Source organism: Apaloderma vittatum, unplaced genomic scaffold (genome assembly GCF_000703405.1).
Source record: "Apaloderma vittatum isolate BGI_N311 unplaced genomic scaffold, ASM70340v1 scaffold6279, whole genome shotgun sequence".
Lineage (NCBI taxonomy): Eukaryota > Metazoa > Chordata > Aves > Trogoniformes > Trogonidae > Apaloderma > Apaloderma vittatum.
The window spans coordinates 108631-135713 of NW_009735890.1; the positions used below are offsets into that span (position 1 = coordinate 108631).

Genomic DNA, 27083 nt, shown 5'->3' on the forward strand with positions numbered 1-27083 from the left:
TGAGCTCTCTGGTCTGGCACAGAGGCTGAAGCAGCTCCTGTTCTTGTCATTTCCCTGCCAGCATGACAAACCTGAGCAGTGCTGCCAGTCACATGAGGGCTTTGAGTTCCAGGAGGAGAATGGACAAGAGGGAAGGTTGTAACAGGCAATGAAAAAAGAAGAGGAGGGATCCATGTCTCCTAGGATTATCTTTCTGCTTCAGCCTCCATCCTGGGTTGACATCCTTGGGTTTAAGTCTCAGCCTTCCCAGATGGTGTGGAGACTGCTGAAGGGTGTAGGAAGACTGATGTTCTAACCTACAGTGCTCCAAAACCTCAGTAAGGTCATTTTAACATCATGAAATTCAATCGCTTAATGGTTCCCCTAGGGAAAAAAAATGAGCACTAAAAACCCCAGATGATACCAGCTAGTATTGCTTCCTATAAAATAACACAGTACTTGTTCTAATATAATAGCAGTAATAATGTTTTATCACCTTATTACTCAGTAATCAGTTATCAGGCACTTAGTTAACACATTAAAAATACCACTCCTAACAATTCTGCTACTGAAAGTGAGGTGAGGACAAGCTGTATACATAGTGTAAGTCCTAAATAGAACTTCCATTTCATTTTTTATATCTGCCATAACATGGTCTGTGTCTGACATGACAATGCTTAGGAACACTGAATTTCAGTCCCATTATCTTAATGTAATGTACTACCACCAGTGTGTATTTATCATGTGCTTCGGGAATCTTTCTGAACAAAAAATAATTAGCCAAACAGAACTTGACTCAAAGTTGATTAATGTAAAGCAAATATATCGTTATCTGAAAACTGTTAGAAGCTCATACATGTTCACAGAGCAGCATTAAAAATATTAAAATGGAAAAACCCTATAAGGCAAATAAAATCTGTTCTTATGCAACACTCCTTAGGTATATAGTGTTCCCATGCCAACACTAGAAAACATCTCCCCATCAAATACTTTCAGTATATGACAGTGGATAGCCACGAAGCCCTGAAGCTCTGTTTGGCTCTAGAAGAGTCAAAGACAGATTCCTTTGTTCTTTTTTGCTATTATTATTGTTTAAACTCATTCAAAAGGCTCATTTTCTTTGAGTCACCCTGTGCTAATTTTCAATCTCATGTGACAAAACATCTTGCGTCAATCCCATTTTATTTCTGTGAACAAATCTTGAATGATAACATTTTCTCTATACTGTCTCTCCCAGTGGGCAAAAAATCCTGTCTACGTGAGAGCGCTGCCATACCAACCAATCAACTGCATGCTTACTGCTGCAAACAGATCCCTATGCAGCACAGGAATGGTAAGGTACGTAACACAGAATTCGGCAGATGTGTGTTACATATGAAGAGCCAGGAATCCAAGCGTAGGCGTTTGGCATAATTTTAGTTCAGAAACTGGCAAAAGTCTGAAATTTCACCAGTAAATGAAAATCTAATAGCACAGAGAGTGCAAAGACAATTCCAACATTAATTCAATGGCCTGCAGTCATTTTTCACACAAGAAACAATGGAACATGCACAGTATTTTAACATTCCTATCCACACCTAAAAGAACAAGCGCTGGCACAGCAAGTACATCTGTCTCTTCCCTAACTGAAGCACTACCAAGTACTTTAGGAAAATATGCATTTAATGGAGTTTGTACTGTGCTATATAACTGGCACTTCAGCAATAAAAAGCTCTCCTTATGTTTTGCCCTCAGAGCATTTTCTGTGCTTGTAGTCTTGTAATTCTCCATAGGCTTTGCTTAAAACTGTATTGGCACCAGTTATTCAAGGCTTTGTTACTGCTTTTTTCTCTAGGGTGACTTCAAATGAATCACTTGCCATAATCCCAAATTCTCATGCAACTACTATTTTTTTTCAGCAGCAATATACTGGTTTTCAGATCCACTCTGTTTAGGCTGGGTGAACAGCAGGGCATTCATGTATACTTAACTTGAGTACAAGTAAGTTTTTCATGGCCTACCACAGCACATACAGCTCAAGCAACACGCTAAGACTAAAATTAAAGACCACTCCTAAGGGTGTCTACTTTCGCTAGCTGAATATATAAGCACTGGCCTCTGCTGTTCACCAGCAATACTGCATCATTAAATTTAGAATTCTGACTCACAGAAGTTAAAGGAATTAAGTCAAAGGAATTAAGTTTTATCTCCAGTACTGTGCACTGCATTCTTTTTATAACTACCTGTCAGTTAGAGGAGTTATAACAAGCCTGTCTGTGCACCCTAAGTATTCATTGCAGTAGGTGAACTCTACATCAGTAATTTGGATAATGCATTTATCTAAGTCTTCAAGAAAATAAAATCGAGACTGTTTTTGCCATTCAAAATCAGATGGAGATTTAATGTTCATACGGACCTGTAATGGAAAAGAAAAATTGTTAATAAAGAAGGGAAACAGCATAACAAATTCATCTTAAATTCCTTACAAAAATAAAAGTCTACTATGCATAAATTCAAGAGCTGAAAGAATGAGTACAGAATCTGTCGGGAGTCAAGACATCCAGAACTATCTTTTCAAACTTGTCTGTGAGATGCTCCAAATCTTTTGACCACTTTGATTTTCCTCTCAATTGTGTTACAGGCTCTGAGTTGTGTCTTACAGAAATACTGAAGAACAATGATGGAAAAACTTCATAAAAAACTAAATAACGATACTGGTTATACTACAGGGTATCTTGTGGCATTACTCACAGAGGTACTAAATCGTGGACAATGCCTAAATATATTGTATATACATCTATGTGTTTGTTCATTTGGGATGTAATTTTCAATACAAACTTGCCACAGACATATTTAAGTTGGTGGCAGATTAATAGCTCTTAACAAATTATTTTTAACACTGGATCTGAAAAACACTGGCCTCTTCTGGAATATGTAGTCCTGGTTATTTGCCTTGCAGACACTGCATAAGGTGAAAACGAGGTTCTAGATTCTCAGTCCTCTAATTTTATTCTAATATGACATTAAAGTAATTGTTAATTAAATGTCCAACTAAGAAAATAATTACAAAAATAAATTAAAAATTAAAGGCAGAGCATAAAACTCCATGCCTCTTAGAAGCTGGCAGGTTTTTTTCTAATTTCCATTATTCTTCTTTATGATTTTCTGTCTGTCTTTACACATGCACTTAAAGATCACATGATTGACAGCAATACTAAAAGGACTTTTTCCATTTACATCTAAATAATATATTATGTTTTTGAATTGAGAGAATAGTTTAATTTAAAAAGTTAAACTCTTCTGCTCACAGTGAATTTGTGCATGACAGTTATCAACAGCCATTTTAAAAACTGAAGTCTGAACCTACGAACATACCTATATAAAATTTACCCTTATCTCTGCATGACATCTACACGACATCAAACTAAATCTGATATGCTATATCACAGCACTAATGTCAGAACTACTCAGAGAAAATAAACATTGTAAGATTTGTTCATATGTGCAAAACCTTCCATAAAGAAAGCCCCTTAAAGGTTTTTCAAAAACTTACCAAATCATCAAAGATATCCTTCTGGTGCACATGAATGGTGATTAAAGTTTCATATTTTGTGCGCTCCATTCTTGTCAGATTGCGTGTTGTCATGTCAATTAAATCATTTAGAAGTTCCAAAAACTTCTGATTTGTTGTGTGCATTACCTTTCCCACATAGCAAGAACAGTCATATTAATACAAACATTTAAATTGAAAAGTAAAAATCATCTGCAAATTTATGAGATCATGACATCTATGATCTGCTTTATATTTATTAGGCTTGGAATCTTAAATCTGGCTTTTCGGGGTGCCCTCCATGCACATGTTCTTAGCCCAGCAGATTACAATTAAATTATATCTAGGTGAACAGGTCATATCAAAGTATTTTATTCAAAGACTGTTGCTTCTTCTACTATACATTACAGCTTTAGCCGACTGCATCCCTGCATATTTTCAGAACCATTGACCTCTGATTTTGGGTACTGCACATTAGCCCAAGCTGTATCTAGCCTTCAGGGCAAACAGGAACCTGGAGAACAATCAAATCCTCTAACTAGAGGAGGGGGAAAACAGAGTGTAATTTTAGATGCCAATGCTAAAATAGTAATTTCTTTTGTGGCACCAGATTCTGTTACCAAATTCAACAAAATACAAGACCAACTATGTAATACAAACTTATGTAAACAGCATCGGCCTCCATCACTGATATACAACAAATAATAAAGCGCTGAGGTTTCAGAAAGGGCAGCTCTTACATACTCCAAATGTGTGTTCCAAATGTGTGAGAGAAAAATCACACTTGCTTTCTGTAAATATATGCAAGGCTTTAAATCCACACTGTTTGCTGAGAAAAAAAAAATGCTAGAAATACTGCAAAACTAACAGAGAACTAAACCATCTCCCTGCCTTCCAAACACATGCACAGTTCATTCCCAAAAAACAGAAGTTGTTTCCTAGTTAGTGCAAAAGAATCTTTGCCTCTAGTTACTATATGAGCTGGATTTCATTCTGTATCAAAGCACAGCTTATGGCAGCGTTCCCCTGCATTTACTTTTATGGTAGGATGGTGTTACTAGTTCTTGGTACAATCTCACTGAATACTCTTGATTAATGGTAATCTGCAGCTCTTTAAATCACATCCTCCCCCCTTCATAGATTCAGTGTTAGTAATAACACTTTGGTGCTAACAGTGGCTTCTCTGCACGTTTAAGATTATACCAGCATCTCTTCCAATGGCTTCTATTCTTTCCCTTTCCTAAAAGAAGAGATCATCAACTGAAGATAATATACTGTGTTACAGCAGATCAGCGCCCCCAAAGAACAGCTATTTCCCCAAATTTTGGGAGCTCTTATTTCCCTATATATAGGACCAGATTCTCCACATGACCAAACTGAGAAATTGTCCCCTGCCAAGATGACTATGCTGACAACAATAGAGAAAATCACAGGATAAGGAACAATGCTAAAGCACACTCTTGAGGGACGATGCGGCGATTTGACCACTTAACACATTTTTTATCATTCTGTTTTCCTGTTAATTTATTTGCTATTCGGGCTACTTAACTAGTATTTCATGCTTTTTCCTACATGCTACTTTTAGCTTTTCACAATATGCACTGTTCCAAACAATGCTTTTAATTAATCCCCAAAGATTCATTAAATCCTACCTTTTTGTCTGTTTTTGTACTGTTCAGTGCATTCTCTGCATCTCTGGTCCAGATCATTTGAATTCCCAGAAGTCCTATTTGTGCAGGAAACATTGCCTGAAAGTCATACAGCTTAAATCCTGAATCGCTAATGGCCATTGATGCCTGTCTAATGATGGTGTGGATTGTTTTCCTAATTCCATTCAGCAGCTGACCTAACCAGAATTCCACATTTCCCTGGAATAAAAGAGAAAGTACTTTTAAAGAATTAGTTTATGCATAATTCACAAGGAGAAAAAGTCCCACATAGCTTTTTTTTTTTCTCCCCAGCCCTTCATACTCTCATTTCCCTCTCTGTTATTCTCAAATCTTTAAAAGATTTCTCTCCTCCCTCTGCTACACAGCCCTTCTAAAGATATATAATAGATTTGACGCTTCACATCAGTACTGCTGAAAAAAGCAGGTGAAGTAATCGTTACAGAATGACACAAATGTCCTGTCCTTTCTGGCTTTTGCTCTTGCTGTTCACATCAGAAGGTTTTCATTCAGGTAGTCAAATAATAGCATGATGCAATACTGTTAGTCTCCAAAACATAAATCTATTTTAAGCCAAATCAAGCCATGAAAAACTGCAATATATGCTTCCATTACCTGAGCTAAAACTGGTTCAATAATATTGACCTGTTCTCCTTCTTGAGATTCAAACAATATAATCTGGTCGTAGTTTTTTTCATGAAATTCCACTCGGTTAACATTGTCAAACAAACTTAATAAATGTGCCTACAACAGAATCAGAAAATAAAAGCTTCATATATTGATCCAATATGGCATTCTTACTTTGCCTTAAAATTCTGTATTAGAAGATTCTATAAATCCATAAATGACAGAAACTATCTCAACTAAATAACTATATCCTCCATGCTCCTCATTTATTCATATTGACCATAAGATCATTATTATCTTATTACTTGTACCTGAATAGTGTGAGAATCAGATGCTTGACCAAGTATTTCCAGAAGAACAGGGTCAGATACAAAAAAAAATCTTGGAAATATTAACCGTTTTTTTTCCAAATACCCTGTCAGTGATTTCTGACAGATTTCCAGTTGTTCCAGCAAATGTGGTAACAGCTGTGCCAAAGTCTCATCTCCAACACAGCACTGCACGATGTTTGATGTTTCATGGGCTCTCTGCATAATTCTCTGCCATGATTTATCAATGTTCTGAAATCTTCTGGCTTCCTGGAGTACATAAAAAATGCATTAGCTCTTTCCTGTGTTTCATCATCATGATCATCATAGAATGGCCTAGGCTGGAAGGGACCTTAGAGATCATGTTAATCCAGCCTCCTTGCTGCCAGGGACGCCACCTCTCAGCTAGATCAGGCAACACATGGGGACCGAGTCAAATTCTAAAATTAAAAAATTCCATGAGACAAAGGAACAGTTTAATATTCCCCTTGTCATTCAAGTCTTCTTTGCAGGACTAATGTATTACTGCTTATAGGCATGCTTACAATGATCAGGGCTTATGATGACCAGAGTTCAAATTGCAAGAGATGGGGACAGTTCTGGAAAAGTCTTTGCTTCATGTTGGGGACCAAGATCATCAATATTCCAACATACACTAGAAAACTCAAACCATAGCCTTCTCAAAAATTACACACACACAAAGATCGTACAGAATGCTAGAGGTTGGAAGGGACCTCAAAAGATCATCTAGTCCAATCCCCCTCCCAGAGCAGGATCACCTACAGTAGGTCACACAGGAACGTGTCCAGGCGGGTTTTGAATGTCTCCAGAGAAGGAGACTCCACAACCACCCTGGGCAGCCTGTGCCAGTGCTCCGTCACCCTCATAGTGAAAAAGTTTTTCCTAATGTTTTTGTGGAACCTGCTGTGTCCCAGCTTGCATCTGTTGCCCCTTGTCCTATCATTGGACATCACTGAGAAGAGCCTGGCTCTGTCCTCCTGACACTCACCCTTTACATATTGATAGACATTAATGAGGTCACCCCTCAGCCTCCTCTTCTCCAAGCTAAAGAGACCCAGCTCCTTCAGCCTTTCCTCATAAGGGAGATGTTCCACTCCCTTCATCATCTTTGTGGCTCTGCGCTGGACTCTCTCAAATTACAGCCTTTCTAATAGCAATACACAATGTCATGTAATGGATGCTCCACACAGAGGAGTAAGTTTTTAACAGTAACACATGGCAAACAAAACCAGTGTAAACAGTCAGAGGTACTGTAGGTCAAGGGAGACAAATTCGCAAGTACTGGGAGCTGGAGAACAAATATTTTTCTACACTAGGTATACTCACTTTAAAAACTCTTTCTTCACCTACAACAAATGAAATGTAAATGGATCATAAATTATCTGAGAGCTAGAAAAGATCTCAAGAGACCATCCAAAACCATTTGCCTGTCACAAGACAGGATCTGTATGCCTTGTGCTTACAGATGCTCAGTGCTGGAGATTCAGAAGTCTCTCCAGGCAATCTTTGCTACTGGGGACTCTGTTATAACATCTAAGCTTAATACTTCTTGTGTGTATGTCAATTATTTCTCATCATATTCATAGATACAGAGAACACATTGTTTTCTTCCTGTTGAGAGCAATCTTTACATTTTTAAAAACTTATTATGTCTTCCCTTCAGTTTTTCCTCTCCTCCAAGCCAAAAAAGCCTAGACTGTTCAATTTTTTCTCATGTGTCATCCTTTCTGGATAATTCCTCATTCTTACCGTCCTCCTCTATGCTCTCTCAGATTTGTGTAGCTGTTTCTTTGGCCAAACTCAGGTACAATATTCTAGTTATCCGTTATCGCCATTTATACATTCCACTTTTCTGTCTGCATTTTACACATCAGCAATCTAAAACTCAATTTCTGATAGTACTACATGATACAATGTTAAAAGCTTATCAAGGTATATAGCAACTACCTTTCCTCCTCAAGTCATGAAGTTTGTTGCCAACCCTAAAAATAAATTAGATTTGTTTAACAAGTTCTGCTTTTAACAAATCCACACTGATGTTACTCATCTCCTTGTTAACTTACAGACATTTATTTGTTGCAGTATTCATCCAGGAATTGCAATTAAGCCGACACATCTATCATTATTCCCTCACCAAGCTGTTGCTTCTCCTCCTTCTATAAAGATAGTCACCACATTTGCTTTTTTCCAGAATACTGGTTCATGTACCATCCCTGTGAGAAATAGCTTTAGCAATTACCAAATGCCTCAGCTGTGCTGCAGCATTCGTTCATGTGCAAAAACTGCATATTGATTCTCTGATAAGCACTAGCAATATAAACGTATCTCACCAACTAGAAAAAAAAATGTTTATCCTAAATAATAGTTAAGAAAGCTCTACTAACATACAAAAATTAGGTTTGGAAATTGTAAGCCTTTAAACCATGACAGCATTTAATTATAAGAGATGTGGCCTGAAATAGGCTTGACTAAGTTCTAAGCAGTTCAGCCAGACAGACCTCAGTTTGGCAAAGCTGCTTCTGAACGGTTTATGGGCTGCCCTCAAAACTTATGTGCATTGTCAAGTGAACTCTATGATGCGGCTAATCTCGTGACAGAACGTATTGCCATTGACATATTGTTATCATAAATCAACATACCTGAGGTAGTTGCTTTGCAATGTCTCCACCAACAAACACAGCTTCAAGGTAAATCCAGAGGTTTTGTACCGTAATCCAGTTTTCAATTATCTCTGCAGTACTGGTCAACTTCTGAACCCACTCTTGTATAGTGGACTTAAAAGGTGCATTGTATCTGTTTGAACACGAGTTCAAGGGAAAAAGAACCTAAGATTGTTTACTTTGGGGTTTGATTAAATTTATGCAATATGGACATTTATTAAGCTTTGTACCTGTTGCTCATGAGTGACCCCAGTATCATGAGGCTGTCTTCCACCAAAGCTATTTTCTCCAGTGTATCTGATCCTTTCAGAAGGAGTTCTCCTCGAGTTTTGAATTGGCCAAAACTGAAAGCATGAGTACCCCATTCACTGATGACATGCTTCAGTTTTGCTTCAATATCCTTTTCTTTAACAGCACCGATGCAGATATCCTGTGTAAATTAGTTAAGTTACATTCCTCTACGCTAATATGCACACTTACAAAGGCAAATAAAAATTCATTGGCTAGATCCAGACTTCAGTGTAATTTCTAGCTAACAAAAAGATACATAGAAACACCTCAAAATTATTATATTACAATCAGGTTACATTTTAGCATTACTTGTAACTGAAACATTTTGTGGCCTATACTTCATATTCACTAATACTAGCACTTCACACTTTTGAAAATTCACTGACTCGGTGAATCTGCGGGCAGAATTTGCCTCTCTGTTTGTATCACAGTTGGAAGTCAAATACACCTGCTGAGGGGTTTAAGGACCATATACATTACCATTCAAAGCAAATCAACAGTCCAAGCACAGACCAGACATGGACAACATGACTGCCCACTACTTCTGGAAAGCAATCAGGACAGGATGTCATAAAATTGGTTATTGCATTAGAAAGAAAAGGAACAGCTACTTGGGTTGGACTCCAAATTCAGGTTCAGAAGTATATTGGATTCTATCACAGGTTTGAAGTCTTTCCTTGAGTGTAGGGCTGTCACTCTGAACTTTTAACACTTCTCAAATTCCTGTCTGGAAACTGAGTACAGCACAGGTTTAATTTCACGGCTTTGTCTTAGAGGCATTCCTCTGTGGAACAAGACAAATCAAGTCACTACTCTTGACGGACCACAGATTTAGCTAAGTGTCAACAGAACTGAAGTTGGAAACTGCTGGGGTTTTCCTTCTTTACTTTTAGCTTCTTTCGTGCAAAAGGTAATAAGCATAAAGCTAACGTACTTGCTAGATAACTACTGCCCCCAAAACAGAGGGGGCAATAGCTTTGTAGCTTGTGCATAATTACACAAGCCTGCTCATCTACCTGTGCTCTTCTGAAGAGTCCCCTTTAAAATACAAAAACCCCACTCCTTGTTCTCCTTTAATCCTATATCCTCCACTTCTACTCTGTTCCAATGATTTTGAACACTTAACAGGATCAGACTTACATCGACTATTTTTTCCCTCTGATATGACACTTAAAAGAAAGAAAAAAAAGTATAAGTAGGCAGACCCTAAACCAGAAGCATGACAGAATCACACTATTCCTAAAACAACAGAATGCCTTCTACGGAAGGATTAGTGTTTAATCCTTCTCCAGAATAAAAAGGAAATAAAATAGCCATCACTGCTAATGCCAGCTACCAAACTCTACTCTTCAAAAGAATTTTCCAACTAAAGCCAAATTTTTTAATGTTACAGAGCTGACTAGAAACAGGATTTCAAAAGCATAGAGTCCCAGATCACAAATTATTCATTAAAACAAAAACCAGGAAAGTGCATATACCTCAATATCTTCTTTATATTTTAACAAAGGAGCATCCATGATGTTTTTCAAACAGAAATTTTCAGAGTCAACATCAAAGTGATGCCCAGTTACTAGTGCGATTCTTTCCCAGTGTCGAGGCATCATTGCCTAGAAAAGTCCATAGGAATTAGGGAAGAATTTTTAAAGTTGTATTATTTTTAGGACTAGAATGATCACATTGTTTTGCACTGTATTTGTTAAATAAATAGAAAAGTCTTGATTTCTGTTCCATTGAAAGCATTAGTAGTTCTTCTAATCACATTATGAAGACTTTTACTTTTCTGCAACAAAGCCTAGCTAGATTTTTGCCATAAATATAGCTGCTTTTATCTATAAAAAATAACTATGGAAAGCATCTTATAGTCATACAACATAGTCTTCAATAGTTTTCACAAGTGAATCTTATCTTAAAATTTTTATGCTGAACATACTTTGTTTGCCATGATTTCAAGCAAAGGACAGCTCTCTGTGAAGTCATCAATTTTTTTTTTTAGGTCTTGAAAAGCTTGCCATTCCTTCAATGCTTTTGGTAACTTTCGGATTCTTTAGGAAGCACAAAAAAAGGAAAAAATATTTTATTCTTAATAATCACAATCAATTATTGAATAGCAGAAAATATCTCATTTTTCAATCAGTGGACCAGCAGACTATAAATAAAAGTCCAGTTGCCAGCTGGTAACATAATATATAGATGATTGTTTCCGACTGCAGGCATGAAACACAGCTAAAGATGGTAAAAATCACACCAGAATGGTTTAGTTTCTATTTCAGATTGAATTAAAGGAGGTTAATTTCATGCATAAACCCGTGCCTGAATTTAATCTTTTGCAGTTTCATTGTTTTATTAAAAATTTGAAAATGCACCCTGTTTTGTGAAGAGGAAAAAGGATTAAACAACCCATATTATTTCAAGTATTTAAAGTACATCCTAAACTGAAACTGACCTGCTTGCAAACAGAAAAATATTTGTTTCGAACAAGTCCCATTTTATTCCTAGTTTGTATAAAAAATATTTAAAGAAAAATTTTCCTTTATGCACAATTTCAAGATGAAAAAGAAATTAAAATGAAGAACCTCTTGTACTGTGAATTGTCACAGCTCCACTTGCTCCTAGCACGTCATGCCAACTTTCATCTGCCAAAGCTACGGACCAAAGACTGACAGCAGTTCTCAATGGCAGAAACTAAAAGCTGCATAAAACCAACCCATAATGAAAAATTCCTTCAAAGAAATTCTCCACTTTTTCACAGCTCAAATCAGACAGATCTGTCACACAATGCTGGAGCATGTGTGAATTCTTCACTGCCTGCGGGTACGAGGTAGATGAGCATATGCGTACTGCCATGGTGCTACAATAATCCCTGTAGGCTTTCATCCTGCATCCTGCAATAGATAGAATTACAGCTGCTAGAGAAAAGCATTGCAGAAGGAAAAATCATCCTCTGCCACGTACTGAGAAAGCTTTAAGAGGCACTTCTTGGCCACTTCTATGCTGAGGCTCAGGAAGTAACTTTCTTGCAAACTCTGTCTTAGGCTGGCAACTGGAAATGGAATCTCTTAGTTTGGTAAAGATAACTGCTATTGTTTTGTACAGATACCTTTTCTTTCCTTGTCTTCCTCTCAGTAATATCTTCTAACAGCAAGTTCCATGAGTTACACACTATGTCAAAAAAACTACTCCACTGACCAGCTTTAAATTTCCTCCTTAAACTTACCAGACATTCTCTTCACACTATATTACAGTAAAACACAAATGGAAACTTCTCTCTAGCTGTTATTATAAACTTATATAATGCTCTCTATCACACGTATTTTCTCTAAATATCTATCCTTTTCATCTCTTTATAAATGGATTCATTTTCACTTACAGTTATTTTTGTGATACTTATTTTCACAATTCTAGGTTTTCTATTACATTACTCTTTAAAGGGTTGGCAAAAAAGAACGTGACAGCAAAGAACAATGCATATCTTTACAATTATGCTAAAACACTAATTGCATTTCCATTATTCCTGCTCCTTTCATAACACAGCATAACATTTTAGATACTTCTGTGGGTATCCCCTGTACATTTAAATTTCCCCAGCTTTAAAAAAAATAGCTTGATGCAATAACATTAACAAGTCTACCACAGGAACGACACCACGCAGTTAGACTTCTATTGCAAGAAAATATGTATTGCTTATTGGTGATCACCTTGCTCCAAATATAGCTCAGTACTTGAGAGGAAAAAAGGAAGTCACATGTGAAGCAATAAGAAACATGTAACTTTCAAAGCAATAGTTTCCTTCAGAGTTCTGAGAGAAGGAAGCATATAAAGAGAATACTATATATCTAATTAACCACAGAGAAAATGATGATGCACATTCCAGAATTCTACTGAACAGAGATCAAGACTTATAAATTTTGTTGAAATGCAGAAGTACGTATTTTTCACAAACATTCTTTTACACTATTATTACTTTTTTAAAAAAATACTTTTTTTCCCCCAAATTAATGACTAGAAGACAGTTCACTCATTTCTTCAAGAAGAAGAAAATCTCCACATTGCTCCTCCAGTGTGTACAGAAATGGACCCTGCTAAATGGTGACATGCTCAAAACACTGTATGACTACAAGTATCATATGAGCAGAAGTATCCTTTCCTATGCTTTTCGAAGATTTGAAGTGAGGTGAAAACCACAGATTTTATCTCAATGTCTGAATAATACTAAAATGCAAGTGAAGCCTTTCTCAGGTCACATTGGAGCATCCAAAAAACAAAAGCTGATGGGAACTAATAGTGAAGCAAAGAGAGACACACACTGGCTGTTCCAGAGGAAAGGCTCTGCAGTAGAGAAAGCTGTTTGAGTATGAACTTGTCTCAGAAGAACTCACTGAGAAAGCAAATAGAGGTGAAGAAAATGTCTATACAAAAATAGTAAAAGAAGACAGAAAACAGAGAGATAGTTCACATCTTTTTTTCCAATAGATATGCAGAGGATAAAAACATTGCACATTCATTCTGAAACTTTTGCATGTAATTTCGTCCTCATATATGTTTTGTAATTCCCATCAAGAGCAAAACATAGACTGGTACAGAAAACTAAACAAATGGATGCACTAAGACCTGCATACAGACTCTCCACTTTTGCATGTAACAAAATTCCCCTTTCCAGTACTCAAGTGCCAGGAACCAGAATTCAGAGAAAATGAATGGCAAAGGTGAAACAATCCAAATTCTGTTGGTTTATCAGCCTCTGCCTCTGACAGAAATAACAAACTGGGTCAGGGAAGTCTTGCAGGCCTAGCCACGGCTGCTGAAAAACCAAAGTTGCATCTTTAGCTATGCAGTAGAAACATTTCTTTGATTTCAGCAAAGCACGGTTTCACTTAATAGTTATTTTGCATGTAATGTGTGAAACATTCTTCCCCTCAAATCTAATAAATAATCCCTCAGAATTTAGTATGGCTAACTACCTGAGTGGAAACGACAATTTCCATCTGTATGAATGCACAGTAGACAGTAACATCAAAATCTTGTCAAACATCACAGAGGTGGTGATATGTGAAGATCGGCTATGAAGGTTATTTACACTTTACAGTCCCCTTCCCACAGGTTTATGGACCTTATTCATTAAATAAGCTACAACCAACCACATTGGTGTACAACAACAAGCTTAAAATGACTCACAAACTGAGGTAAGTAAGGTCACCACAGTCTGCCACTAGTGCAGTCATGCACGTGAGCAATCCTGAGCCTGAAATAAACCAATTTGTTTATGCCCATTAGGACAATTTTTAGATGATCATTAATACAGAAAGCTGAGGGAAAATACATGTATGCATTTCAACAAATAACTTACCTGTTTTGAAAATCCAGAAGTTCATTGTTAATTTTTTCAATATTTAAATCATTCCAAAGCACTTCATTATATCCATCAATAGTAGCAATAACTGAATTATAAAGACTGTAAAGTTTCTGAAGCAAAGAAAGCTCACGTTTAATTTTGTGCAGTTCAGGACACTCTGTTTCAAATTTTAAAAGAAGAAATGTGTGAACTTTAATTAGGTACAACTGCACTCATGAACATAAAAATCCATGTACTTTTAAAAGAGATATTTAATAAATGTCTGAAATGAGACTTGCAGCCTTGTATATAGTGTCTAGTAAGACAAACATTTACAGTTACATTACATAAACACATCAGATTACCACAAACAGTGTTTAGATAGCTAAGTTTTTCAGAAATATTCTTCTAAAACAGTAGACGTAATCTTATAAGCGAGGTGCTGCACCTGTCTGCAAGGAAGATACTGTTGAAAAAGTAGGTGAAATGGCAAAGGAATGCACTATAGTTTTATATAAGAACTAAAATATCCCCCACCTCAATTTGCATTATTGACTTAAGAGGTAGAGCTTGGGGATGGGAGGTGTGCTTTCAAAATAAAAATATGGAATCAGTTACACAATAAAAGAATTTAAAATGGACCTCCTTAACTGAAATGCTTCGTGTAGTTTCTCCCATATATTTGGGAACTCCTCCTAGTTAAATATCTTGTGATTATTGCATAATTCTTCAGACAGGAAAATATACTGGATTTGGTATGTACAAATTAAAGTGCCTATCATACATTCTGCTGTAGCTGTAATTCCCAGCACGGTCTTCCAAACTTGAAAGGTGTCTGCCTAGGAGGCATATTACAGACCAGTTGCACAGCCCAAGGGAATTCATTATATATCTGGAGCAGTGACAACTTGAGTACTTCAGCAATGTGTTTCCCAAATTTGAACATGGAAGAATACAGACAGGAGGTGTGCTTAGCTCTGAATACAAAAAGCAGGAGAGCAGTTGGACTCTGAGATACATGGAACAGTGCAATATTCTTCCATCTAATGTTTATGTATGTGCAGACCAAGAACCAGTTTCACACAGCTGCTTTTCTCAGGGAAGTCAATAATAATTTACTGCAAGAGTTTTTCTAGAATGAATCTAGCACTGAATGCATTTAGCAGGCCCAAGAAGAAAAATTTAACAGCCTACGATCAGGTATCCTAGGAAACTACCTATGATAGGAAACTACCTATGACAGGAAGACCAAATAATTCTTCCCCATCAGAAAGAGAGATATACTTCCTCCACAGTTCATCGAATTTGGCTTGAAAGATCTGTAATCTGTCACTTGCTTCATTGGGAGGAACATTCTCTTCACTGGGGCCCCTGTAAAAAACAAAACAAATTCAGTGCACGTATCAACTGTACTGGTTTCACAAAAAAAGAACAGAATGCAGACCTGACTTAGGGAACAGTATTTAATATTTTAGAATTTTTTTTCTCGAAAACGTCACAAAAGACACCAAAAGAGATAATGCAAAGTGTATTCAGTGTCCTAACATTACATATTGAGTAGGTCCTGAAAGAAAGCCCAGTTTATTTTCTAATAATAAAATTAATCTGGGTTACCTTTACAAACAGCTAAAAAGATCTACAATTGTTTTGTTCTTATTATCCATTTCTTTTCTCCTGTAAAATACATTTCAATTATTCTCATTTATATTCTTTAAAAGTGACAGACAGCAAGTATATAACTCAGGGACGAAAACTGCGGTAGCCGGTACCAGAACCACAATTAAGTGCTCAGAAAAACAACAGTAAAAAATATGATTTTGCACAAATTAGTACATCTCAGCTGGAGGACTGGGTGCAATCCTCAGCTCTTATGCCTGGCAGTGCTTTGTGGCTGCATCATAGTATTGTGGGATGAGAACTGTAAGTATGTTATCTTCTGTGGTGCCGTGGTTATTTCTAGAAAGACAGGCATACGGACATCAGAGAGCATTGCAGGCTGGCTGCTAGGCAAAGCAAATGAAACCAGAAGATCATAGAATGTTAGAGGTTGGGAGGGACCTCCAGAGATAATCTAGTCCAAACCCTTCCAGAGCAGAATTCCCTGGGACAGCCACACAGGAACGCGTCCAGGCGGGTTTTGAAAGTCTCCAGAGGAGACTCCACAACCTCTCTGGGCAGCCTGTGCCAGGGCTCTGTCACCCTCACAGTAAAGAAGGTTTTCCTCATGTTGAGGTGGAACCTCCTATGTTCTAACTTAAATCCATTATTTCTTGTTCTGTTGCTGGGCATCACTGAAAAGAGATTGTCCCCTTCCTCTTGACACCCACCTCTCAGATATTTATATACATTAATAAGATCCCCTCTCAGCTGTCTCCTTTCAAGGCTAAACAGCCCCACTTCTCTCAGTCTCAAGCAGTAATGTGGTCAGCAGAGGCAGCCAGGGCCTGGTTCCATAGTACCTGAGTGTCCTGGTTTTAGCTAAAAACCCCAATTCTGTTCAGTGATTTCGACTTCTCAACTCAAGTCACTTCTAAAAGGCTGCACATTCTGAAGTTCGCAGCATGTTTTTGCAGTGTGTGCTACCGGCAGTGATAACACCTGATGTTTGCAGTTACTGTCTGGGACTGGGATGCAGAAAGGCTCTTGCTTGTAGTTATTCCTACAGTGACCAAGGCCACTGCTGGCTCTTGTGTGCCACGCTGGGGGTGCCGGGTAGTGAGAGGGGTCACAGGGAAGTAAAAGGTTGCACCTCCGGGGGTAATAGACAGGACATGTGACCAACGAGAGTATTCCATCCCCTATATGTCATATTTAGTATAAATTGAGCGATCACAAGAGTCTCGTCCCTCTTTTCTGCAATGGCCGGTGTCCAGGGAGGACTCTGTCTGACCTCCTGCTTTTGATCCTGATCCTGAGCTCTCAAATCCAGCTCCTTGTATCCAGCTCCCGCCACTGCTGAGCCTGGGGCTTCCCCAGTGCCTCCTGCTCTGCAGCACCAGTGGGGATTGCTATGGGGAAGGGAGTCAGGTTTGATATCGGGCTACTATCTATAGTTGTACATAGTTCTTTATTTTTATCTTTTCACTACTATTTCCATTATTGTTTCATTAAAGCTGTTTTAGTTTTTCTTTCCTAACCACTAAGTCTCTCTGCCTCATTCGCTTTTCCTTCCCGTTCTGGGGAGGAAGAAGGGGCTAGAGAGCATCCGTCTGCGTTTAGTGGCCAGCCCAAGCCTAACCTGTGACACTAAGCAAGGAGAGCAAAGCAGGCCTGGGGTCAGTAATCAGGCTCAGATGAGAGTCCAGATCTTTAGGCAAGTCCATAATAATGACACAGAACCAAGCTCTAGCAAGGAAGGTGAGTTAGCAGGTCAGGGTCTGGAGCAGGTCTAGTGAATGTAACCAGGACGAGAGGCAGGCCAGTGGTTACCGGGCTGTTCTGAGATGAGGCCGAGAAGTGAATCTGTGTGCTGGGATCCAAGTTCAGCTCAGCAGGGTCCCTGGCCAGGCACAGGCATAGCCACGACCAATCTGCAGCTGTAGGGTTTGGGAGCCAAGCAGTGAAGCCTCAGCTTTAAAATACATCCCTCGGGAAGGGTTGTCCACTTTACCAAGGTCTCCCAGCAGAACTGCGTGGGAGTGCTCTGTCACTGAAGCGAGAGGGAAGCCCTCAGATGCACTTACTCCACACATCCGCATTAGCAACTTGGTACCCTAAAAAGTTCCTTTTAGGTGCACATTCAATTTGTAGCTACAGCTGGACTCTCTAAGTTTGCGCTCAAATGCGTCCCTTCAAGAAGTTTCACTCCTGGTGAAGGTTGAAGCCAAACACCCAGTTACCATTTGGACCATTCTGCTTGTAACACCAGTGCAAAAAGCACGTGCCCTAGGATATATTCCAAGACCCTTCAGGAGTGCTCGTAACAGTAAGGCAGCCTGCAGAGGCCGTACATAAAGCTGCTTCACACTGGCCACGGGCTACAGGTGTGCAGTGCGTGTCTGGGGTCAGCTGCCAACATGAAATTCATTGCCCAGAAACACATACTGTGTGTGTATTGTCCCAGAACTGTAACAGGTCATAGCAAGCCAAATTCTGTCTTTGTTGCTAATGTAGAACTTCCCAATGAAGCACAAATACTCCACAATTTAAATTTAAAAAAAAAAGCCAAAATAAGCTTAGAAATAAGACTGAGTAAGACTCGGTGAACTTGGAAACAGAGCTGGAATCTCCACCCTATTTCAAGGCACAACTTATATACTTAATACTAAATAGCTGCTTAAATGCTTTGTTGAATTTTGAATCGGGAAAAAAATAACTTTAAATTTGGATCTGGAATAACTCTCCTGGAATTTCAACAACTCCAGCATTGAAATTACGGGAACGAATCTGTGACAGTAGGAATATCTGCCCATCTTGCATTATTCTGGAATTGCACTCTTTCTTCAAATGCCGTATATATATTGCGACTGTGCTGTGTTTATTTTCGGAAGTCCTTTAGACAGACCATTCTTGAACAATTGCTAATGAAGCGTAATTGTACTGCACCACGGGTCACTTACTTTTCATCATAATCTTTGCAAAATTCTGCAGTATCAATCTGGAATTCTTGAAGACCTCTGAGCAAATCTGTTTTCATGTCTGGCTGTACCTTCAGCAGCAAGTCCTGAACCTGCAGTGCCTATATGGAGACAAAGATGAAAAACAGGCATAAAAGAGGCAGGAGAAAAAGCATGGAGTTTTAAGCAAGAGAAAGTTTTGTTCTAGTACTTTGACATTGACAGGGCTGACAATAACTTTGCTACGTATATGATTTGAGAAACAATATATCTATAATACCTGTGTGTTTAGGCTCTTCCAGGCATAAGCCAATCCATCAACTCTTTCTGTATTTCCATCCTGAAAGAGCAGATTGTATTTATGAAGCACAGAATAAGATTCTTCTATAGGTCCAACAGTCATGTCAATTTTAATCTCCTTCTCTCGAATTTCCTTTAGTGCTTCCATTGCTCCTCGTACATCATCAAGGTCATGAATAGGTCTGCTTAATCTCTTGCTAACATTTTCAATGAATGAATAAATTTCATCCATGTCCATGGCAGACTTTTTCTTCAAAGCTAATCCAAATGTTCTTTGTCTTGAGCGAAATTAAAGCTATTTTCAGTGACTCTGTCGCAATATCCACTGATTCCAGTACGTAGTGATCTGGCAGTTCTCTGACTTGCATTTCTAATTGCTAAGACAAAAACAAGTGTTCAGTTTTTAATTTCACTACAATTCCTCTGAGGAGTTAATTTTTACTAAAAATATAATACTTACAGAAAAGTATCTAATCTGTGTTTGGAATTCAGCCATTGTTGGTTCAGTATCTATAAATTCCCTCAGTTTTTCCTCTGGATCCTTTATAAAATAAGTTTATTTTAATTATTATTTAGCAAAGGTATTACAATCTACAAATCTACAGTGGACCCAGTTGCCTGATGTACTGTGTAAACATGAATGTTCCCTTTCTAAAAGAGCTTAAGATACAAGCATTAAATTCAAATTATTTCACTTGAACTGCTTTTTCTCTTCATACACTAGTCTTTAAAACACTTGAAAGGTATCTGTAATCCAAAAACTGACACAGATCAGGATATCCCTTATCCATCCAATTATCACTGCAAAATTTACAGTGTAGCTGCTAAAGCTTCAGTGGAAATATTTCCTCCACAGTCTCCCTTCTGTCTGCAAACCCCTCAAGGCAGGTCCCATCCTCTAACAGGTATTTGAATGGTGGTAATTGTACTTAGTCATCATCACTCTTCTTGAAACTGCAGCTTCTCACCACAAATGGCCTGGCCATGTGGAGAAAGCACAGTTTGGCAGGGAAAGATGGACCTAAGGGAAGAGGAGGCATTCAGTTCATTGAAGCATGTTTAAATAGAGCACTCAGCATCCTTCCTTTTCATAAGGTAGCCCAGTCTCTGCAGAGGTGAGAACTTCAGTGTCACCTGCTCAATAAAGGTGCTGGATTCTCAGTTCAGTTACAGACAAATGATCTTCACCCAGCTCAATGACATTCATCCACAGTCCTTACTGTGACGCCCCTGAGAAGCTGTTACACCTTCTCTGGCCGATGATAAGTAATCAGTGAGAGTTCCCAGTGGTCTCACAGAGAAGACGGGGGGAAAATAGTGTCAACTCCTGAGGAATTTTAAGGTTAAGGAGCAGATTAATTAACGATTTTACAAGATTTTAGAAAAGGGAAGCTTTATCATGCTACTTCCTGATCCAATCTGATCACTTCTTGTCCAGGCAAAATGACATATAATGAACATGAGGTTAGCTCAGATAGTATCTCCAAAAACTCAGGTAACTAAACACTAAGATTTGGAAAGCCAGAAGCCATGCAAACGTGAAAATGCCCTGTCTTAGGCTGAACTCTAACTACAAAAGCCAGATGTGGGAACGGGGTCACCTGTGAGTTAGGAAGAGGGAGTTAAAAATAATGTGCAGTCACAAAGATAAGATTACTCCTGTTTTGATTACTTGTTTCTCGGCCTGACTAAAGCACCTTTGATAGGTAAGACCAGTCATTGTCTGTCCACACAGAGCTGAATTTCACTAGTCAGAATGTATGCAAGGTTTTATTTCATGAAATATCTCCTGACAAAATATTTTTCAGAGTTTTTTTTTATGTGACAGGACACACTTTCTACTGGAGACAACTTCATCAGCCCAGATTCTCTTCTGCTTTGGAATCCTTATTACTGAAAAGGTTTCATAGATTTAGTTTGTCATTTTTGTCAAGAAAATCTGCTTTCAGCAGTAGCTGCTGAAGAACTAGTCAGTAATATTCAGGAGTAGTTTTGTAGTCTGCAATTTCTTAGAGATCCTGCTAAATTATTATTTTTTATTATCTATGCAGACAAGATGCTGTGAAAAAGATGCATAAGCATATGACAGCATAAGCTTGCTTATGCTCCAAACGTTCTTTTTTGTTCTTTTGTTTTCTTCCTTAGAGGGTCTAATTGGAAAAGAGTGACAAGTTCTGGTCAACACAAGAGTAGAGAGCGGAGATATTATGGGTATATGGTTCTACCATGAAACCAAAGCTTCCTGCTACCTTACAAAACCCCCAAAGAGCTTATTTAGAAGATTTCACAACATGGCAACATATTTTAATAAATATGAACTGAACCTTGTTCCAGATGCCTGCAAATTCAGAAAAGCTGTTCAGAAGATCTGATGCATCAGTCTTAAGAGATAAAATAATTGTATTTAGTTGGATCACCACTTTGTTTACATCCTTATGCTCGACGATCTGCTTGTCTAAAGGTTTCAGTGGCAACATCCTGGTGAGTTTGCTTTCATCACCTAGCTCTACAGCAACATCTTGTTCAATCTGGCAAAAATTAAACAGGAAAAAAACAAATGTCTAGTACCTTTATTCATATTTTTTACATTATGGAATGCCCAATAGTGGACATACAATAAGTACTTCTAAGAACAGACAGAAAGTGCAGAGAAAGCATTCACGAGGAGACTTCCTATTCTTAGTTTTGATTTTTCAGAACTATAGATTTAGTGTAAAAGCTGATTTTATTTAAAAATGCCATGCGGAGCTCTGTATTAACAATCTCTGAATTACATCTGTCAAATATGCATCATATGCAAATGTATCTGTGCTGTTTCCCACTTCGACACAACTGCTCAGGTCCTTCCTTAGTGTAGAATTAACAATCTATACCTATTCTTGCCCCAAAAAAAGTTCTGGAAACAGTGGAGCATTAGTTGCTCGGAAATAAACAACCAAGTTTGCTTGAGGAAACTGAATTCAACTCACTCTCTCCTAGTTTGCTTGTATTTTTATTATTTACTTGCAGGAATGGTTTTTTTTCAATGAAATAAGCTGATCCAATTTTATGGCAGAGAGACAAAACAGGAAGGTATTTTTACAAAGACACTTTTCAGCACAGATCTACCTAGATCTGAATTTCATTACCAGAGGAGAGAATTAAGGCCATTTTATTACTTCAACAAATTTCAGTTTCTATCTATACCTCACAGCCTTTCCAAGATTTTAGTGCCCATAATGACAGGTAAATATTTATCTTGTGTTTACTGTAGCATTATAGGTGCTGTATGCAGCCTGAAAATCAAACTTCTTCTTTGCCTGAGAAGAGTGATAAAAATTTTTACTCACCTAGTAGTACCTGTGGATAACTCTCACATGTTCTCTACAATACCATCATCATGCTTGAACAGTATTTTTGAAGGATTTTTATTAAAACAACTTTTTTAGTATTAAACCTACCTAACATAAAGTTTATGAATTATTGTTCGTATGTTCCATTACTTCATACAGAGAATAAAAACTAGGCTTTCACTTAACAGGAAGATCGAACGCCTTACAAGTCAAAGTACTGGTGCAGAACATATGAGATTGGGAAACACTAACCAAAATACTACAATTTTATAATTATTCAAATAAAATACTCACCTGCTGCTGTTTGTGATGTAAGTAAGTAAATTTCCACAGGGGGATATCTTTGGCTATTGATAATATGATATTTACCGCTTTGTTTACAGCACTCTGAAAACAGCAAAACATTCACCTTGAGCACACAGAGAGATAACGACAAGTAAGAGGAGGAAAAAGAAAAAAAAACAAAAAAGGGATCCTCTAAACAATGTCAAAAAGGAAAAATTATACCTTTGTCTTTACAGGAAATATTCTAAAAAACTTGAAGTAGGAATCACCCAACACATATCTTGTGAGGGGAAAGAGGACTCCACAAAGCTTTGTCATAGTCCTTCTACATTTATGTGGTTTTCAAACAAGAGTGTAGGAGAGTCTTAATTCGTAAATTAATTATAGCACTATTTCCCCTTAAAGTTTTTACAAACATAATTATTCATTATTGGTAATAACAGTTTTCACATTCACATCAGAATGCCTGAATACACTTGTCTGCATTTGCGATGGTACAGTCTATAGTCTGGTTGGACTTGATCATCTTAGGGGTCTTTTCCAACCAAAACGATTCTGTGATTCTATGATCATTTAGACAGGCAGATATAGAAGTTATAGAATAACTGGTTTTCATTCTCTGGTCTGATTTCTTACTGACAGTACCATGAAAGCTGCAAATGAAATCGAGAAAGAATTCAGCTACTGATTTTGACAGTGACAACGCTAAGTGAAAAGTCCACAAATCAACACCATGAACACCATGAATACTTTGTGAATTATATCAGACATTGTAGAAGTCTGTAAGTACATAGGTAAGAATACTGCGGAATTAGTATAAGTTTAAATGAGTGTTCAAATTTTTCCAAGTTTAGGGCTGTGGGCTGGTAATGTTTTTCTTTGCAATTCACTACTGCAGAATGCTGACTTATGAATGGTATTTTAAACCGGTAACATCATTTTATACTCTGAAAGGATTTAAGGAGACCAGGAAGTCAAATCAGGTTATATCAATGGCATTCTTTTTTTTTGTTTGTTTTGCATTCACTTTGACACATTTGCCTCTAAGTAGAGGGTTGTGAACATGAGTTACTGAGCTTTCAGAACAGTTCCCTCTACTGGCCTGCATAACAATTCTGACTGGTGGCTTCATGTTCTTAGTATCTAATTACTTCTAATCTTTTTTTCCTCTTCCTTTTAGTTCTTATGCCAGATTAAACTCAAACATGTCATTTTTAAAAAACACATTTGTAAGTGTTTTACCATAAAAGATTGAGATGCGCAATTATTTCGTTACCTGTATATCTTCAAGACTTGGTCTCAAGACAACATTAGGAATGGCCAGTTGAATTTCAGCTTTGAACAAAGGAACCCTCTGTGTCTCTACAGAGTTGGTCATCTGATACCTAGCGTCAACAACACGCAACCGATGTCTTAAGGACTCTAAAGAAATCTTCATGCCTAAATAAATAAATATTATAAGGGAGGTTATATTTTTTACCACAATAAGCTTTGGAGGAAAAAAAACTTAAACTTATATGAAAATATTAAACATATCTGAAAAAGACAGACTCACATCTGACCAAAGAGTCAATATTCTTCTGACAAAGCTGTCCCATCAGATTATAGTAGCTACAAGACAGGCATTCTTGGCAGCGTGTTTTCTGTTTCATGTCAAGATGTGCACAGGTAAATGAATCCTGAAGAGTTAAAGGGAAATTCTTAGGAAAACAACCATACTACCAGCATGTAAATGAAATACAGTGTATCTGACTAGATTACGAAAGGTTACTTTTTTACACTGTAGTGTTTTTCTTACCTCCAGAATTCCTCCAACATTTGCTTTCAGCCTGTGCTTAAGAATATCAATGAGTTCGTACACAAGGCATTCCACTTGTTGGCTTTGTCTACAAAAACAACCTTACAGTCACCCACAGAAAATGGAACACCGGAAATACTTTTTGCTGCTTTCCAGGTACACACCCTCAGTCCCACTGTACTGCAGAAGAATTGTACGTGCAGGGAAATACCCTTGTATTTTCATGTTTTTCCTATTGCTTGGATGTACAGAGAATGTCAGACATTGAGACAGGTGGACTATTAAGAACTCAGTTTGTCAGATTCTATTATATCTGATTCAACTAGACCTCATAATAATTAAAGAAGTTATTTTCCAGTTATAGTTAATAAAATAGTTTTATCATGATACAGTGAGATAATCTGTGAAATCCGAATTAGTAAAATAAAACAAAGAACAGTGAGTACAGTGAGTATAGACATCTTTTTGGAGAAGAATTGAATAGCTATTCTGATAGAATAGATAGAAAATAAGCACAGCCCCAGGAGAATGGGATATCTTATAGTAGCTAGCTAGCATTAAGGATCAACCAATTAACATGGGGACAAGATTTCAAGTCTAATCCATCTTCATTTTTCTTGCTACTGATTAGAATGCCATAAAAAAAAAAGAGATGCATAACACTACAGATGCAATCCTACATCTATTTTATTCAAGATACTTGAGACCTTCTGCCCACATCCTGAGACTCTTATTTTGCTTTAGATTAGAACTCTGTTAAAATAAAATTCTAAAAGTAAACTCTCTAAGCATAAAAAAGTAATATGTAAATCATGCCTCCCAAATACTGCCTTCAAATGAATAAACCTACTGAGACAGTCTGTGAGCAGCAGAGATAGCGAGCTTTTCTGTCTGTTCCAGGAAACAGTGCACATCTAATGGTTCATCTTCTGGCAAAATTATCAGAGCAGCGTTTGACATCTCCTCCAGAATTCTTTCAATTCTGCATTCCAGCGTATCCCCCGCTTCTTTGACTACATAGTCCAGCTCTCTCAGGGTACTGTAAACACGCTCAATAACTTAAGCAAGGAAAAGAAAATGAAAACAGGTCATGCAAAATATAGACCCCTTAAATCTCATCTCTGTCCCCCAAACCCAGTATTACAATCAAATGAGAATTTAATAGCAATGAAACATGCAATTAAGGCCTGGAGCCAAAACTTAATGGACTTACTCTACACTGGAGTCTTTAAATGAAACCATTTTATAATAAACAGCACAATAGCCTTCAAAATATCTCTTCTTTCTTTTGTATTAAAGAACATTGTCATGAAAAAGATAAATGAAATACAGTAGAAAACAGAAAGGATACAAATAATATTTATCCAAATAATATTTATCTCTTACTAATTTCAGTTCTGAATTTAGACATGTCACTTTTAGGATGTTCATCATAAGTTATGAAGATTTTTCTATAAAAAAGAGACATTATTAAAGCATCCCATGTCTGTTCTCTTGTCTCACATTCTTGAAGCAGTCAGGCTATCACTATCTACCTGAAGAAGTCAGTCCCCAAACACATTTCTTCACAGAGAAATATAAACAGAATGCAGGCATGAGATGAGCTCTTAACTTTTTCATTATGTGGTCACTTGGAAAAAGTTCAGAGAGATATTGATAGGGGAAAAAAGAAGTAAAAAATGCATAATTTTAAAAGTGTGATGCAACAGCTTAAGCTCAGTTAACAAAAATGCACATAATTCAAAACTGGAACTGCAACCCAGGACGTAACACAATGCAACATTACCTACAGAAGTTTGCAGAAAACCTCAGAAGTCAAGGCCCTACAGGCTCTGCCATCAATACTGCAGTATGGACAGCAGTCAAAGGTGACAAACCATTTTCTTGGTCACACAGCTGTAAATTAACTAATTTAGTGACCTCAGTGTAATCTCAGCAACCGAATTTGTAATGCCTCAATTGAGAAAGGTGGGGTGAACAAAACCAACCCCTTTACAACACAAATTATTTTCCAGAAGTGAGGAGCAAGAAAGCCTCTTCCTTGAGAAAAAAAAAAAAAAGAGTAAGCCTGATAATTATTATATTGGTTCAACATTGTTTTTAGGATTAGAGCATGTATTCTCTCACTGGACTCCTCACCAAGTCACTTCAACACAGTCACCAATAACTTTTAGTAGAATTAAATTCTGAAAAATTTTGAGAAACTGTGATTCTATGGTGATTTTGCTTCCACTTTTTCACAAGAGTAAAAAGAGGCGGGCTCCTTATGTGGGAAGACATACCAGGGGGAAAGAGGCATCACTAGGGAGCAAAAAAAAAAGAAAACGCCTGATAAAGCAAATGACTTAACAAATGCTATTCAAAGACAGCTGTCACAGAGCCCTGGCTTGATCACTGTAGT

The 27083-nt window shown here is 37.5% G+C and overlaps 1 protein-coding gene across 1 annotated transcript in view; it reads right to left on the reverse strand.

Moving 5' to 3' along the window:
• The window catches only part of LOC104279477 (dynein heavy chain 5, axonemal-like), a 154944-nt gene that overhangs the window by 102570 nt on the left and 25291 nt on the right, over positions 1-27083 (reverse strand). Inside the window, 21 exon segments of the mRNA XM_009876770.1 lie at positions 2202-2374; positions 3512-3658; positions 5161-5376; positions 5791-5919; positions 6114-6380; positions 8771-8924; positions 9022-9221; positions 10561-10689; positions 11013-11124; positions 14427-14589; positions 15646-15782; positions 18971-19089; positions 19248-19554; positions 19556-19644; positions 19728-19808; positions 21592-21795; positions 22894-22986; positions 24161-24324; positions 24440-24563; positions 24683-24770; positions 25533-25740. Coding sequence (XP_009875072.1) covers positions 2202-2374; positions 3512-3658; positions 5161-5376; positions 5791-5919; positions 6114-6380; positions 8771-8924; positions 9022-9221; positions 10561-10689; positions 11013-11124; positions 14427-14589; positions 15646-15782; positions 18971-19089; positions 19248-19554; positions 19556-19644; positions 19728-19808; positions 21592-21795; positions 22894-22986; positions 24161-24324; positions 24440-24563; positions 24683-24770; positions 25533-25740 — 3304 coding nt within the window.